Source organism: Xiphophorus couchianus, chromosome 8 (genome assembly GCF_001444195.1).
Source record: "Xiphophorus couchianus chromosome 8, X_couchianus-1.0, whole genome shotgun sequence".
NCBI classification, from domain to species: Eukaryota; Metazoa; Chordata; class Actinopteri; order Cyprinodontiformes; family Poeciliidae; genus Xiphophorus; species Xiphophorus couchianus.
In genome coordinates, this window is record NC_040235.1 from 25,477,974 (window position 1) to 25,492,512 (window position 14,539).

At 38.0% G+C, this 14,539-nt stretch overlaps 1 protein-coding gene across 2 annotated transcripts; it reads right to left on the minus strand.

The window, feature by feature from the left end:
* Nucleotides 1–946: 946 nt before the first annotated feature.
* LOC114150041 (uncharacterized) lies at nucleotides 947–11,634 on the minus strand. 2 transcript variants are annotated; one of them, XM_028026219.1, is made up of 10 exons: nucleotides 10,038–11,634; nucleotides 9,197–9,263; nucleotides 8,496–8,539; nucleotides 7,610–7,750; nucleotides 6,502–6,606; nucleotides 4,087–6,157; nucleotides 3,607–3,726; nucleotides 2,821–2,889; nucleotides 2,555–2,617; nucleotides 947–1,449 (listed from the first exon to the last, which is right to left on the minus strand). In XM_028026219.1, exons 1-10 carry the CDS (start codon nucleotides 10,038–10,040, stop codon nucleotides 1,223–1,225), a joined length of 2,910 nt encoding a protein of 969 aa, XP_027882020.1. In that variant the 5' UTR covers nucleotides 10,041–11,634; the 3' UTR covers nucleotides 947–1,222. The 2 variants fall into 2 exon arrangements, with proteins under 2 accessions (XP_027882020.1, XP_027882021.1); XM_028026220.1 differs by lacking the exon at nucleotides 2,555–2,617.
* Nucleotides 11,635–14,539: the final 2,905 nt, after the last annotated feature.

Consider the following 14,539-nt stretch of genomic DNA (forward strand, 5'->3'; position numbering starts at 1 on the left):
TCCTTCCATACTCCCATGTGCAATACAAATGCAAAAATATCTAATTAATCTATAAAAGTATGTGTCCTCTGCTCTCAGGACTGAATAATGGAAGGTCTGAGGCCGGGGCATTTGCAGCAACAGTTCTACCAGTGTTGCACAGAATCACACACATGATTCTGTGCAGCTCCTGCAAAGAATAATTTTTCATAAAATCAAGGAAATTATGAACAGACTGACGCTTCATCAGTCTGTCATCAAAAAACGGTTTCTTCAGTTAGAGGCTTCTTCAGTGTTGCTGTAATGCAGACTGCTACAGGAGGCAGGTCTTTCCTGGCCATACCCATCACCATCTACAATAACTCTTTGAAGAAAACTGTTTTACATGAATTAACTGAATTGAATTTAGCCATTTTTATTCACCCCTCTCTTTCCCCCAGGTCTCCAATTGTCACACCACTCACCCCCCCTTTGACTGAACAGATTGTGTGAAGCTTTTATGATAAAGCACTGTGCAAGTACGGGCCATTTACCATTTACAAACACACACACCCACACACACACACACACACACATACTTGTTTTTCCCGAAACGTGAGGACTTGTTTTGGCGAGTGACTAGGTGGTTACACGTGGGGACCCAACTTTCTAAATGAGCTAAAGGCTTGGTTTTAGGTTTGGATTTTTTTTAGGGATATTGGAACATGAAATATAATCTTTAACATAAAAATTAATCAAATTTAGAAAATCAAAAATCTGTCAGGTTTTTGGCTCCATGTGGGGACATGTCCATCACCAACTACCACCAGGTGGCACTGTGTAATTTTTGGGAACACAGTTTGTCAAATATGAGCAATCCTAGTTCTTTTAAGTCAATAAACTGTGTTATATCAGATTTGTTTTTGTTTAATGTTATTTTTAAGTGCCTGGTAACATGCTTAATGCCAACCATCAATAATGGACTACATTTTCTGGTTCTATGTGAACCATTTTATTGCATAACTTACAGTATCTTGTTGCAAAAAATATACATACAATCCAACATGCATGTACTAAAATGAAATGTATTCATTGATATGTATCAATAAACATGAACATACAGTATGCATACATACTTGCATTACAAAACTTGACTGCAGCTGTCTCAAAACTTCAAAACCGGCAGAAACTCCAAACAGAATCGGCGTGGTAATGGCACTAACAAATGATCCGTTTTCTTTCACAGTAACAAAAAGGTCAACGCTTACCTTCTTTTGAAAGTCTCTCGTTTTAATGCATCTATGCGATTTTTCACATAGAATTTAATCCCTTGCCATGTCCTGTCCTTGAGGGCTACTGGTGAGGTTTCAATGCACTTCATACACTGGGCTTTCCCAGGAACCTTTCCAGAGTCAATACAGTCCATGAGTGTTTTCTCCACTGCCTGGATTTCTTCTTGGTTCCACTTCAGTCTCTTCTTTTGTGGTGGGCCTGAAAATAATTAGGGGCACTTTTAAGTGTTCTTCAATGAAAAAATGTTTCAGTCTGTATGACAGAGCAAGTTATAAAGCTATCATGAAAACATTTCTTTACTACAGCTGTAGTAAAGCATTATTTCATATTTAAGGGTCAGCTGTCAGCTCCAATAGTTGTCACTGTTGAAGCTGACAACTGGTAGTGAGAGAACACATAAATCTCCCCATCCTTTATAGAAGCATCAGCAGGTACAAGAGAGAATTAATTGTACAAAATACTTCACAAGCATAAATAATTAAGGTCAAGGGGATGTTCAAAAAATACGACAAAATTGTTTAAAATATCATCCATTTCAAAAACACTTCACCAAAAGGAAGATTTTGAGTGATTTGATGGTGGCTGGAGACTCGGTGAGCCTACGTTAAGAGAGCATCAACATAAGCGGGGCTCTCTAATGGATAAAACTTAAATCTCCCTTTGTCACAGAGTCCAAACTGGGAAAACTCGCAGGGCCTGATAAGTTCTCCTAGCACTATAGGTTTTGGAAATATTTTATAGGTGCAGTTAAGCAGAAAGATTAAAATAATCACCCAAACTACCTTTGATCAGTCTAGTTAGTTTGCTGTTTGAAGACAGTTCAAGGTGGCAATAAGAGAGAAGGGGGAGAAGAAGTAAAACCAAACTTTTGCTTGAGGGTATGCAGTCAAATGAAAATTGAGCTATTCTAAAGTTTTATATGTTGAGATATCATGTAATCCTCATGAGATTATAAAATGAGGAAGCCTAATTTTGACACCACACAGACAGTGCTGTGAAATGTTCATTATTTACCCATTTGTTTAGTTCAATAAAAAAATTAAGGAAATATTGGAAATAGGTTTACACCTGATAATGTGAAATATTCAATGAACACTAAATGTGTAAAAAATAACTAAAGGTTTACATGTTCTCAAGCCTGGCTTGCAGGAGGAACATTCAGTTGAGACATTAGACCCGGTGGTTATAATTTCTTTATAATAAAAATTTGCAGTCAGATAAATTCTTCAGTTTGAAAGATGTGTCTGGCAACATTTTTAAAGCTTCTGCTCATTGATAATCTCCAAGGAGGAAGAGAAACTACCGTTAGTCGTGTTGGAGTTGCCAGAGACTTCCATGTCTGCCAGTACCTCGTCATCTGACCTCTCTGTTAAACCAAAGAAATCTCAAAATATATCTGACTTGGACAAAATTATCAGTTACAGAGTACATTGAAAATTTGTATAAATGACAGAACCCAAAAATGACATACATGAAAAAGAGTAATGATAGAGGACAGTGGCCTCTAAAGGTTCAATATTTATCAGAAATCTACAATCTCATTTTCTTCACGCTTATAAATATTCTTACCTTTTGCTGAGGGCAGATCATTGCTTTGTCCAACTTCAGTGGTGCATCTCCTGGTCACCCCAAATTGACCTAAACAAAGGTATATTAAGTAAAAGCGTATTCAACAGTGTAAGCAGTCAGTATGTTTACTTTATACAAGCATTTCAAATAATTAGCTTAACAGTTTAACTTTGTACTAATTTCTTAACAGCACTAAATCAAAAGCTGCTGGTATTGTAATTATCTAATTTTTACCGTCAACATTTAGTTTGGCCCTGTTAGCAACACTTTTTAAAACATTTCTCCTTTTATGGATGAAACTATCAGACTCATTTCCATGACCTGTATCTATCCATCAAATGTAAAAAAAAAAAAAAAAAAAAAAAAAAAGATCTTGTAATGGAAACGGCACTTATTTGAAAAAACTTCTTAATGTCGAGTAAACCATTTTTATAATTCCAAGAGGTGTTTTTTCAGGGGATTCGATAATCCCCAAATTCACTAAAGTGTCATGGAAGCACTTTTTCACATGTCCACATCCCTGGCAGTGATGGATGTGATATAGTCAGTCAACTTAATGTCATAAAATCTGGTTTCCAACTTCCAGGTGAGAAACAAGATGGCAACAGCTTAACCTTGTGGTTTTCTGACAATTATTCTAAAAATCTACTTTATGTAATCGAAATATATTATATATAATACACTAGAGAGTAAGTTAAAATGCCTAAGCACAAATCTAAAAGTGCACTGCTGTCTTGACAACAGATTGTACAAAAGGCAGAAATCAATGTATTTGTGATTCCTCACCATTTTCTACTTTTTTGTTGCCATCCATATCTGGTGATCTGGAAGATGAAGTACCAGCATCCCTCTCAGCTGAGTCAACCTCTTCTTCAGTGTCTGATCCACTGTCCACAGACATTTTTTCTGGAAAATGAAGTAACAAATATCCATCATATTAAACTATGAAGCATTGCATATGCTGTCAGCACAGTCTTAGCGCTTTTCCTTGTTCTATGGCCATTCAAGTGAGCAATTTACAATGGGAAATTATGATTGAATTTCCCAAAGATTAAAACAAGCAAACAAAAAAACTACAAGAATTCGAATATGTAATATAAAAAATGCCTGCTGAGCTACTTCTTCCTACTGTTGTCAATGTCTGACACTCAAACTTTTATAGATGTCATCTTTTTTTTTTTATTTACAAAGTCAAAATCAAAATAAATAGAACGTGCCATGCCAGGGGGTCAAATTAAATCTTCACAAAAAAATATACCAATTTACCTTGTGGATCAATGCTGATTTCATCCAGATTTCGTCCTTTGAAGTGGGAGAGCTGTCCTCTTTCTAGTGCCAGCAACACTTTACTGATTTTTGCCAACTGTAATGTCCCTTCAGGCAATCTATAATACTGACGATGAACTCTAATGTCATGGCCAAGGAAGTCAGCTAGGTCGTCCATTTCATTGTCCTTTAGGTTAAGTACCTTTGACATGGTGGCCATGTGCTTCCTCAGTTTGGTTGAGGACAATGCTCCAGGGTGTTTTGCTCCACAGTTTTGAGCCATCTCACGAATAATATCCGATCCTCTGAAGTGATTGAGAGTCTGTGGTCTCCCGAACATGTATGGATTCTCATCCAATACATCACAATTGCGGCGATTTTGGACAAGCAACTCCATTGATGATGCCATATTAGGAGTTAGGAGAATGGGAACCTTTCGGCCACGTTTGCCTTTTATCTCAATTCGCTGGAAGTGTTTACACAGCTTCTTTTCAAGTTCTGACAAAGCAAGCTCCACATCTGGATGGGTGACAGAGGTATCTCTCAAGGTGAAAGCGTTCAGTGGCATCTTGGATACTTCTCCCTCTCTTCTCCGGTTGAATATTATCACCTCACAAAGCGTGATCTTGGCAAGTTCAGCCCAGTTCTTCTTTACAGCTTCTTCCTTCAGGTTCCTCTGGCACTCCATCCTTTTTGTGTCAAGATACTGGTGCATTTTCCTAACGTCTTCAGCAAAGGGAATAAGCTGAGGAGCATTCCACTTAGCCTCATTCAAAGTCCTAAGAGCATGGGAAGAGACACACTCGCTCCATCTGGTCTCACAGATTTGTTTGAAAATTCGCACATTGTGAATGGTATTCTCATCGCCTGAGATCATAGCCTCACATTCAAGAACATTTGCCACTTTCTTGAGGTTGTGACCCAACTTGAGTGCTAAAGATGGCGTTTTGAAGACGTTTGTTCTTTCATCCAAGCCAGCCACTTTCTTAACTGCATCTATAACATGAGGGAAGTTAGCTGGCACAAAGAAGTCTGGGAGCGTCTCCAACTTGCCATCTTTCTTCCCTTGCAGAACAACTCGTGCGGTTTCGCGCATCTTCTGTCGGATGTATTCGTGTCTTGTAACATCTTGACCATGTTTGTTGAACAAATGTTCTCCAAATTTCAAGATGCACTTCTCACTTTGGACAACTTTTGCTACATCATCATGGTGCATGTCATGTATTAGTTTCCAAAACTGTGCATTGACGCTGTCTGGTACTGGCTCTGCATATTTGCAAATGGCTTGGACTCGAGATGTTCCTGGCTTCAGTCCTTTGACTTTTTGACTGAGATAACACCTCTGCATATGCCTCCACAAGGATTTCCGCTTGAGGTAACCCTCGCAGTTGATGCAATGCAAGTAATCACCAGCTTTTGCAGATTTAGTGCATTGTTGGCGGGGAATGAGCATTCCTTTTCCCTCTTTAATGACTTTATTATTATGGGCACGGTTTCCTTTGTTTCTTATCAAGGACAACTGCAGCCGTCGTTCTCTAGAACCTTTGGGACATTTCAGTGCACTTTCCACTTCTGGTGTATCACTGTGTTTTGCTTCTAGATGACGTGCCATTTTGCTGTAAGGTTTGCTACAAAATGCACAAAAGTACCTTTTATTGTAAGCCCTACTGCCATCTCCCTTCTTCTTCAAGGTCATGACTGTCACATCAAGTGAAGAAGATTCTCCAGGATCTTTTGCATCAGTTGAAGAAGATTCTCCAGGATCTTTTGCATCAGTTGAAGAAGATTCTCCAGGATCTTTTGCATCAGTTGAAGAAGATTCTCCAGGATCTTTTGCAGTCAAGGAACTAGAAGTGGTCACACGCATTCTCTTAAGTGGTTGGACTTCCAGAGAAGAAGTATTTTTCTGGGCTCTTTTCTTCCTCTTCTTGAGCTGTTTAACGTCTACTGAACTGTCACTGTCGTTTAGACTGCCACTCTCAGATTTCTCAGAATCGGGAACATACTCTTCCTCAGTGATGTCAGAACTTGATAGAGATGCTTCTGAGTAGCAAAGCATTTGTTTGTTTAGCTAAAATTATTTTTTTTAAAAAGAGAGAAATTACTTTCAGATTATTTCTCAAACATATAAACAAATCAGAAGAAGTTAAATATGTACAACTAGTTTTAAAAAGTTCATTAAAAAAGAAATACTCCCAATACTAGTATGATTTCTTTTAAATTTTTTTGGTGCTTGTTAGCTCAAATGTTTTTCCAACATTTTTAAGCATCCTCAAAAAGTGACAGATTTACCAGCACATGGCGACTAACTGAGTTCTTGGATAGTTTGGTTTTAAATACTACAAAAAAATAGAATTTCTAACCTAAGTGAGTCTTAACATTAGGTTGGACTATGATATTTATAAATAAACTTACAATCACACTGTCAGTTCTTGTAAGCTCAGGCACGCTCATGTCCCCTTCAGTTGGTGTTGGACCAAGGATGATGGTATCGTCGCTCTCATCGGATGACTGTTTTGACTCCAAAAAATTATAAGTTTAACTGTTAAAATGTGTCCATGCCTAAATGAACTGTTACAATTTAATACAGAGCTACAGTTAACTTCTACTGAATCAAGGTATTTAGAAATCCCAAAGATGTCACATATTAACAGCACCAAAAGTGCACAGGCTCCTTCAGATTACACTGGAGATTCTGCATTTCATGGTGTATAATATGACAGCGCAGTACTTAATAGAGTGGGTGAGAGGATAAATAAAGCAAATGCCTTGCTTACAGATTTAATACAAACCATGAAGTGATCCACCCAGATTTGTTACAAATATACCTAAAGCTAATATTCTGCTGTGTTCAAATGTGACAGTTAAAAATCAGACACCATGGCCAATTACTTTTGGATTTTGGTATCCATTACCACCTAATCTAACCTACTAAATTTAGATTAAATGACACTGAAACTATGCACATTTATTTTATACTTCAACTTGACAGGCCATTGGAATTTCATAGACTGGAAGATAATAAATGCTTCAGAGTATTTTGGGTTTAGTCCTGATTAGTCCATGTCTGGGTCTCTGGGAAGCATCTAGTGACAACTTGTATTGTAATAGACACTAAATAAATTTGAATTGACTGACAAGGTGAGTCCCCCTCAAAGAAAGCTCCTGTGCACAGTCTAAAGTTTCAGGTTACATGATTTTGCAAAGCAGCCAAATACCACCAAATGTATTTCTTCTCTGATAAGCATCGTGACGTTGGACACTTGAAATCTTGTAATAACTGACAGTATTTTTGTTTCACAAAACTTTTAAAAATTGAAAGACGTTTTTATCCAGCATTAAAGATAGCTATGAATTTGTGTTGATTACATAATTATAGTAAGTATTAAGAAATTTGCAAGAAGATTTTCTTGATATTTTTACAATAATACTGTCAAAACAGCTCAAGCCACACATACAATGGTACATTTACTAACAGTTCTCATCTCTGGGTACATCAAGAAAAAGGTGAAGCAAAACTAACCATTAAGCCCTTCTGATGGAGAAAAGACGTGTTCTCCCTCACTTCATTTGTTGCCTTTGTGACGAGCTTCTTGTGATGAGCCTCACATTTATTGTGATGGGCTTTAAGTTTCTGCAGGCGACGAGCTTGACGTGTTTGATCCTATAAAACACAGAAAACAAGCATTGTAAATGTCCACATCTGTGAAATTAAACAAATTGGAGACACAGGCCCCAGATGGAACTGGCACCTGACCACATTGAGAATGATGCATCCAGGTGAAACTTTAAGTCAAGAATCAGCAACTCCCAGGGTTTAGGGGTTGCTACAGCACACTTCATTCAAATCAAATCATTCTCCAATAGCTTGTTATAAAACATTTGTTAATGATCCATTAATTTGAGTCAAGTGTGGTGGAACAGGAAAACATCTGTGCAGGACATCAGCCTTTATAATCAGTTAAAATAAGTAGAAGTGAATCACTGGGGTATTAAAACATTTTCACAATATTTTGAAAATCTGAGAATTCTTAACAGGCCTGATTTCAGTCATCATCTATGATCCAGACATGTTAAACACAAGGTGCCAACTTGGATGGAGACATATTGTCAAGATACAGCATTCCTCCCAAACTCAATACGACAAGCTTATATCAAAATGATCTTTTTCAAGAATTTCTCTGCATAACATTTTTGCCACTTCTCTACAGCGAAAATAACTTTCACCACTGTAGGATTTGTAAATACTAATGCACATGTTCATTGGTGAAGACAACTGGGCAGCAACTTTTCCAGACTTTAATTTAGAACAATATTTAAATTAGCTATGCAGTATGAAGAGTACATGTGAGCTAGAATGAAACTGAAATACTGTCACATCCTTTGAACTTATTCATAGGCACACTTACCATTTGCCTCTGCTCTGGATCAAGCCCAAATGTCTCATCTGTAGCTGAAATTTAAAAAGAAAAAAAGTTAATATCACCTTAAAACAATTCAGAGGCTCTGCATCTCCTATATTTGGTCTTCTCAAAATATTTTTGGGTCTTATCACTAGGTTACAAATGTTAAATTTGGGATTAGAAATAAATATCCGACCTTCAGTATTCAATAATTTCAGCAATTCTTTAAAATTTCTAACTTTTTCAATTTAATACTCAAGATTGGAACAACTAGACTAAGGGTTATTAAATAAAATTATCAAAGTTATAGCAAGTCAACAATGGTCGAATGCAAAAAGGAAAGCAGTTGACCTGGGTTCTACCAAAGCTTCCCCCCAACACAAATCTCTATTTCCTTGGACATTTAGAAACAACTGGCATTTCAAGTAAAATCACCGACAGATGTGCTGAGCCTTTTCTTTGTTTAAGAAAAACCTGACTTGGTACTCTTAAATCAAACATTAACTGATATTGTGGTAGCTTCTTCTAGGCAACTAAAATCATGTTAAAAAAATTATAATTTTAATAGACTTCTTGTCACACCTCCCTTCTCTCACCTGAGCAGTTATAACTCGCATTATATTGATTTAGTGGAAACACTAATGCAAAACAACTTAAATGTGGGAAAAACATTGTGGGCTAATGCACCTTTCCCTGAGATAATTCACCTTTTAAACTGGAACAGCTGGGTGTAGACTCTACTCCACCGTCACTCCTATCACTGGATCTACTTCTCTGGTTGGCATTTTCCAGGAAAAAAAAAAAAGCATTCAATGATTATAAGTCAGTGTTAAAGGCCTGAAATTAATTTTGCCAAAACAGATCCCCCCCACCTAAAGTTATGATGCTGAAGTTAGTTTCCAATTCAAACCTCCTGATTCATCCTAATATACCCTCCCCCACTCCTACACCCCCCCCAAAAACCCCATAAATCCCAATCTTTATTATTTTAAAAAGGATGTAGTCTGGTGTAATGTGGCCTGAAGGCTCCCTTCCCAGCAGAATCAACCTTTATGCACAAGGCATCCATTTACTTCTGCCTCATGTTTTAGCTCCTCATGTCTATCGTCTCTCAATTCAGAGCACATGTAAAAAGTTATTACTCTTAAGTTATTACTCTTTTCAATCACACAAGCAGGGCCACTGAAAATATTGCATATTTCATGATTTCTGCTCTATTAGGTTTGCATGTTTCAAACTTAGCTTTTTTTATTTTGCATTTGAGTCATTTTTGTGAGCAGTCATATTTTAATAACTTATCCTTTTTTTGGTTAATTGTCACTTTTATTTCTATTTATTTGCTGTAAGACTGGACCTCAATAAATTGAAAATAAAACATGCATGCTTCTCATTAGCTGTAGCTAGGCTAATGTCAGCTAGCCATCCTAGTGAAACACAATTGAAACAGTTTTTACAGGTCAACACGTTTAAACAGCATTTAAAAGTATATCTGACTGAGTGATATAATAGATAATAACCGGGAGTCCATTAAAATAACAATAATCTTACCATTTTCTTTAGCTAGATTGCTCCTCATTCCTCGGATGTTAGCATGAAGGTCTGAATCTCCTCCTTCGGTGCAGGTGTGCAGCAGTCAAAAAAGGAGCGCTTGATTTAGACTCCGGCACAGGCCGGAGTTCCTGCTTGGTTGCAAAAAGCAGCTAGCTGAGGCTTACGGCCCAGCCCTGTGTTAATAACTAATGACACCTTAACTTTGGCGTCACAACTCTACCGAACATCAATTAAGTTATAAAACTAGGAAATGAATTACTTAACTTGTGTTATCTCCCAAAGTAATGCTTCAGGAGAAAAAATTATTCTTTGTAATGGACATTTTGTAGGTTCCACACCAGTCAAATCTGCAAAGTTTGAGAGCAAGCTATGGAGGAATGTTGAGGGGGGATGGGCATGGGTGAGGTGGGGACGCAAAATCTCAGGATGTGTGTGAGATGGCAGCCATTACAGAGAGACTGGCGAGGAGCTATAGCAAATCAGAAAATTAGGATGTGGAAAAATAAATATATAAATTAGGAAGGTTTGCAGAAAGAGACTGAAGAATTGTAAGCCAGTCAACCAACCTCCTTGAGTAGCATACTGATTCTTGATTCCTCTTGTCCCACCATTCTTTATCTTCAACCAAACATTTTGCATTAAAAGTTCAAACATGCGGCACTTTATAGTACAGTATGTTTCCCTCCAATCCATGGAGGGAATGTTGAGGAGTTATGGGCATGGGTGAGGTGGGGACATCAAATCTCAGGATGTGTGTGAGACGGCCTCCACCCAGTTTCTCCATTGTGGAGAAGCTGGGTGGAGGGCTGTAGTAGATAAGGAAAACTATATGTGGATAAATAAATACATAAATGTGAGCCAGTCAACCTGCTTGAGGAGCATGCTGATTCTTGATTCCTCTTCTTCAACCATTCTTTGTCTTCAACCAAGCACTTTGAATTAAAAGTTCAAAAATGCTACAGTTTATTGTTTTAACAACTCTAACTTAAACAGAGTCAGTCAAACAAATCCAATCCTTCTTTCAGTTATCTTCTTGTCAGGCCTGGAGAGACCAAAGGGTACAATGTCACCAATGGCCTACTTAAGAGCTTGTGGAGCAAACCATTGGAAAAAGATGAGGGGAGTTAAGAAAGACATAATACCAATTTGTACAATCATATTGAGCATATATGTTATTGAAATATTTACAAGAGGCTGTTAATTGATATAAATATGAAGTGCTTTATAGAGTGTTGGTCAAATCTCAATTAGCTTTTACAGATAATTTCTTCTATCAAGAAGAATATATAAGGAACTACGAGATCTTACTTGGGTTAGCCCATCTTTGATGTGTTGGTTGAAGGCCATTGACAATGTTTGACCTCAGGAATCTACTTCAAGTGTCATGCCTGGCTCCCAAATACATTTTTGGGAACCAGGCATGAGACATTTTCAGCCTAACTGACAGTGCCTACTAAACAGTAACAGTCTATCTATCATCTTTGAAATTTGATTTTTATTCATATGAAATTTTGTATGGGTAAGCCACTTAAAATGGACAACACTGCATAACCTTTACACAAAACGAAAAGCAAATAAAGGATTTTGTTTTGCAGAAAACTTTTGCACTTAATATTGTAACACAGAACTCTTCAGGAAATCATTCCTACGAAGCAGGCCTAAACATGACCTGTTTGACTTGACTAATGAACATGGGGTGAAATACTACATTGTAGTTTCTCTTTAGGGATTTTTAAATTATTTTAATTTAATTTCTGGTTTAGCTACTGTTTCAGTCTTTACGAAGGGACTTTTCTACATCAAAGACATGAATATTTAGTTCTGAGTAATGTCTGCTTGTTTGTTGTCTGTCTAGAAGAGCAAAGACAACTGTTTAAATCATGTTTTTATTTTCAACTGATTAATCTTGCTACATAAATTAAAAAGAAACATTTATGCAGTCCCCATAATTTGCAGTTTCAATAATTCTCAAATCAGCAAAGATCTTAAATACCTTAAAAGACAATTAATAGAGGAACATTTTAAAAATGCCATTACCAAAACTGAAACACTGTTAATTAAATTACACAGAGTAGAGTAGAGTAAGAGTAGCAGGTGGATAAAGTGGTTGTGTTATGCCAGAGTCAATTATCTATTGTTCAACAGTCTAATGACTGAGGTAAAGAAACTGTCCTTGTGGCGGGACGTTCTGGTCCGGGTGGACCATAGTCTTCTCCCTGAGGAGAGGAGCTTAAACAGACTGTGTCCATGGTGAGAAGTGTCAGTTGCAATCCGACCTGCACGACCTAGAGTCTTGAAGGACTCTAGGTCGTGCAATCTCCTGTAAAGGTCAGCGGTTGCAACCGATCACCTTTTCATCACTACACACAATGTGTTGTAATCTGTTTGTCCCTGGTTGTGGCTCCATTGTACCCAGTGATAGAGGTAGTGAGGATTGACTTGATGATGGCTGTATTAAACTGCACCAACACTCAGTTGGCAGTTTGAATTCTCTCAGCTGCCATAAGTAGAACATCTGGTGCTGGGCCTTCACGATAAGGGAGCTGATGGTTGGTTTCCACTTGAAGTCCTGGGTGATGGTGATGTCCAGGAAGCAGGATGAGTCCAAAATGGAGATGGAAAGGACTCTGAGAACAAGAGGGGATGATGGGTTTGTGACTTTCCTAAAGCCAACCATTAACTCCACTGTCTTCTGGGTATTGAGCTTCAAGTTGTTATAGCTGCACCAAGCCACCAACACTAGTGTGAGCTTTCTTTATTTTAGTTTCCAACTCCTTTCTCTGTGGAGGGTATTTACTCTATGTGGTAGTCTTGATCCTGTACCCAAGAGTCTCCTGTACTGGATTACTGCTGCAGTGGCATTCGGCTCTTCTTTGGTTTTGTAGATGGTGGCATAGGGATAGTCTTTGGTGGTTTTTAGTGAAATGTTTTACCCTTGCCCTGAGCCCTCCTCCTCAACGTCTCTACCTCTTCCCATCTGTAGGAGGAGTTTCCTTAGTTTCTAAAAAAGACTAAATGACAGCTTTGATCCAAAATGACCTACTTCTTGTTGGGTATGCACCATGGCTCCAAGAGACATTCATGATTGTTGATTGAAAAATGCTTGGGGACAGATTTTTAAAAAAAAGATTTCTAGGGAGTGCTGTTGAGGAACACCCGCTGTTCAACCTCGCCCAGTCTAATTAGAATATTTTCCACAGAGTCTTTAAGCTCTTTAGTTCTTTCTTTAATTGAGACAACATCTGCTGCAACAATTTGTAGTGTTGCGCTCATGTTCCATATTTCTTCAATGAAGTTGGGGTCGGTATGTTTCTCTTCAGTGCAGCTTAAGTCTGTCAACGGGTTAGCAGAAGTGCTGTCAGGCGTGGGGCTGGTCCTCGCTGCTAGCTTGCTTCTCGTTACTGCACCTTTGAAATAGTTAGCTTTGTTGTTGCTTGACATTTCGTCGGTAAATTATTAATATCTGGCTTCTTAGAAATACTTTAGGTTTTAGCATGTCAGATGTATTTATATCCGGGTAAATTGAGAGGTGTATATTCCAGATAAATGTGAAAGAAAATTGTCGGTTTCCGGAGCTTTCTTAGCGTGCTGCCATCTTCCTCGGCAGTCTCCAAAGTTTGAGTTTTCGAATATTCTTAGGCCTCCAAATTGGTGCTTATTTACTGAGGAGAATCATAATAAGCCTTTGAGTTTCAATAGGTTTTCACAGCGCTTAGCTAAGCTAAGTGCAATAAATTAAATAAAAAAGTAAATATTGGTAAACTTCACTTTAAATTAAACTAAAATAAATTACATAAAAAAATACTCTATAATCCCACACTGTAAGAAATTAAGTTTAAAAAGTTAGATTTTTAAAGTTAAAGTTGAATTTGGCCATTAAATTGTAAAACTCCTTCTGACCAATAGGGGGGACTAGTGAGTGAGCAGTAAGTGAAGCACACTTCCGGAACACCTAGCCTAAAGGGGACTGCAATACTCTGTGTGACCACTATGAGCGCATGCCTTAAACACTCGCACAAATTTTGTCTTGAAATGAAGTTCATGGGGACTTCCTGGAAAACTTCACGAGGCATGTTTATACACCATTTTATGCTACAAAATGGGGTTGTGCCGGTGGGGACCTCAAATTTGGTCCCCACGGGTAAATAGGTCCCCACGTGTAGGTATAGAGTCAGGCCAATGTCCCCACGCAGGGGGAAAAACAAGAACACACACACACACACACACACACACACACACACACACACGCACACACACACACACCCACACACACACACACACACACACACACACGCACACACACACACACACACACACACACACTTTAAGTCTAACAGATGCCACTTGCAGCACCTGAGAAGAGTTTAAAAACTGACACACAGCCTGTTTAAAATGATCAATCTGGTGAAAAAAAAAGAAAAAAGCAGAACTTGTGACATTTCAGTGGTTACTGAATGTTTGGTTTCGTGTACATGCTATGGTCTGTATGAACATTTAGT

Coding starts and splice junctions, on each gene's coding strand:
- LOC114150041 (XM_028026219.1), bottom strand. Junction 8,540..9,196: donor CAGCTGTTCCAGTTTAAAAG/GTGAATTATCTC, acceptor TTTAAATTTCAG/CTACAGATGAGACATTTGGG. Junction 6,607..7,609: donor TCCATCAGAAGGGCTTAATG/GTTAGTTTTGCT, acceptor AATTTTTTGGAG/TCAAAACAGTCATCCGATGA.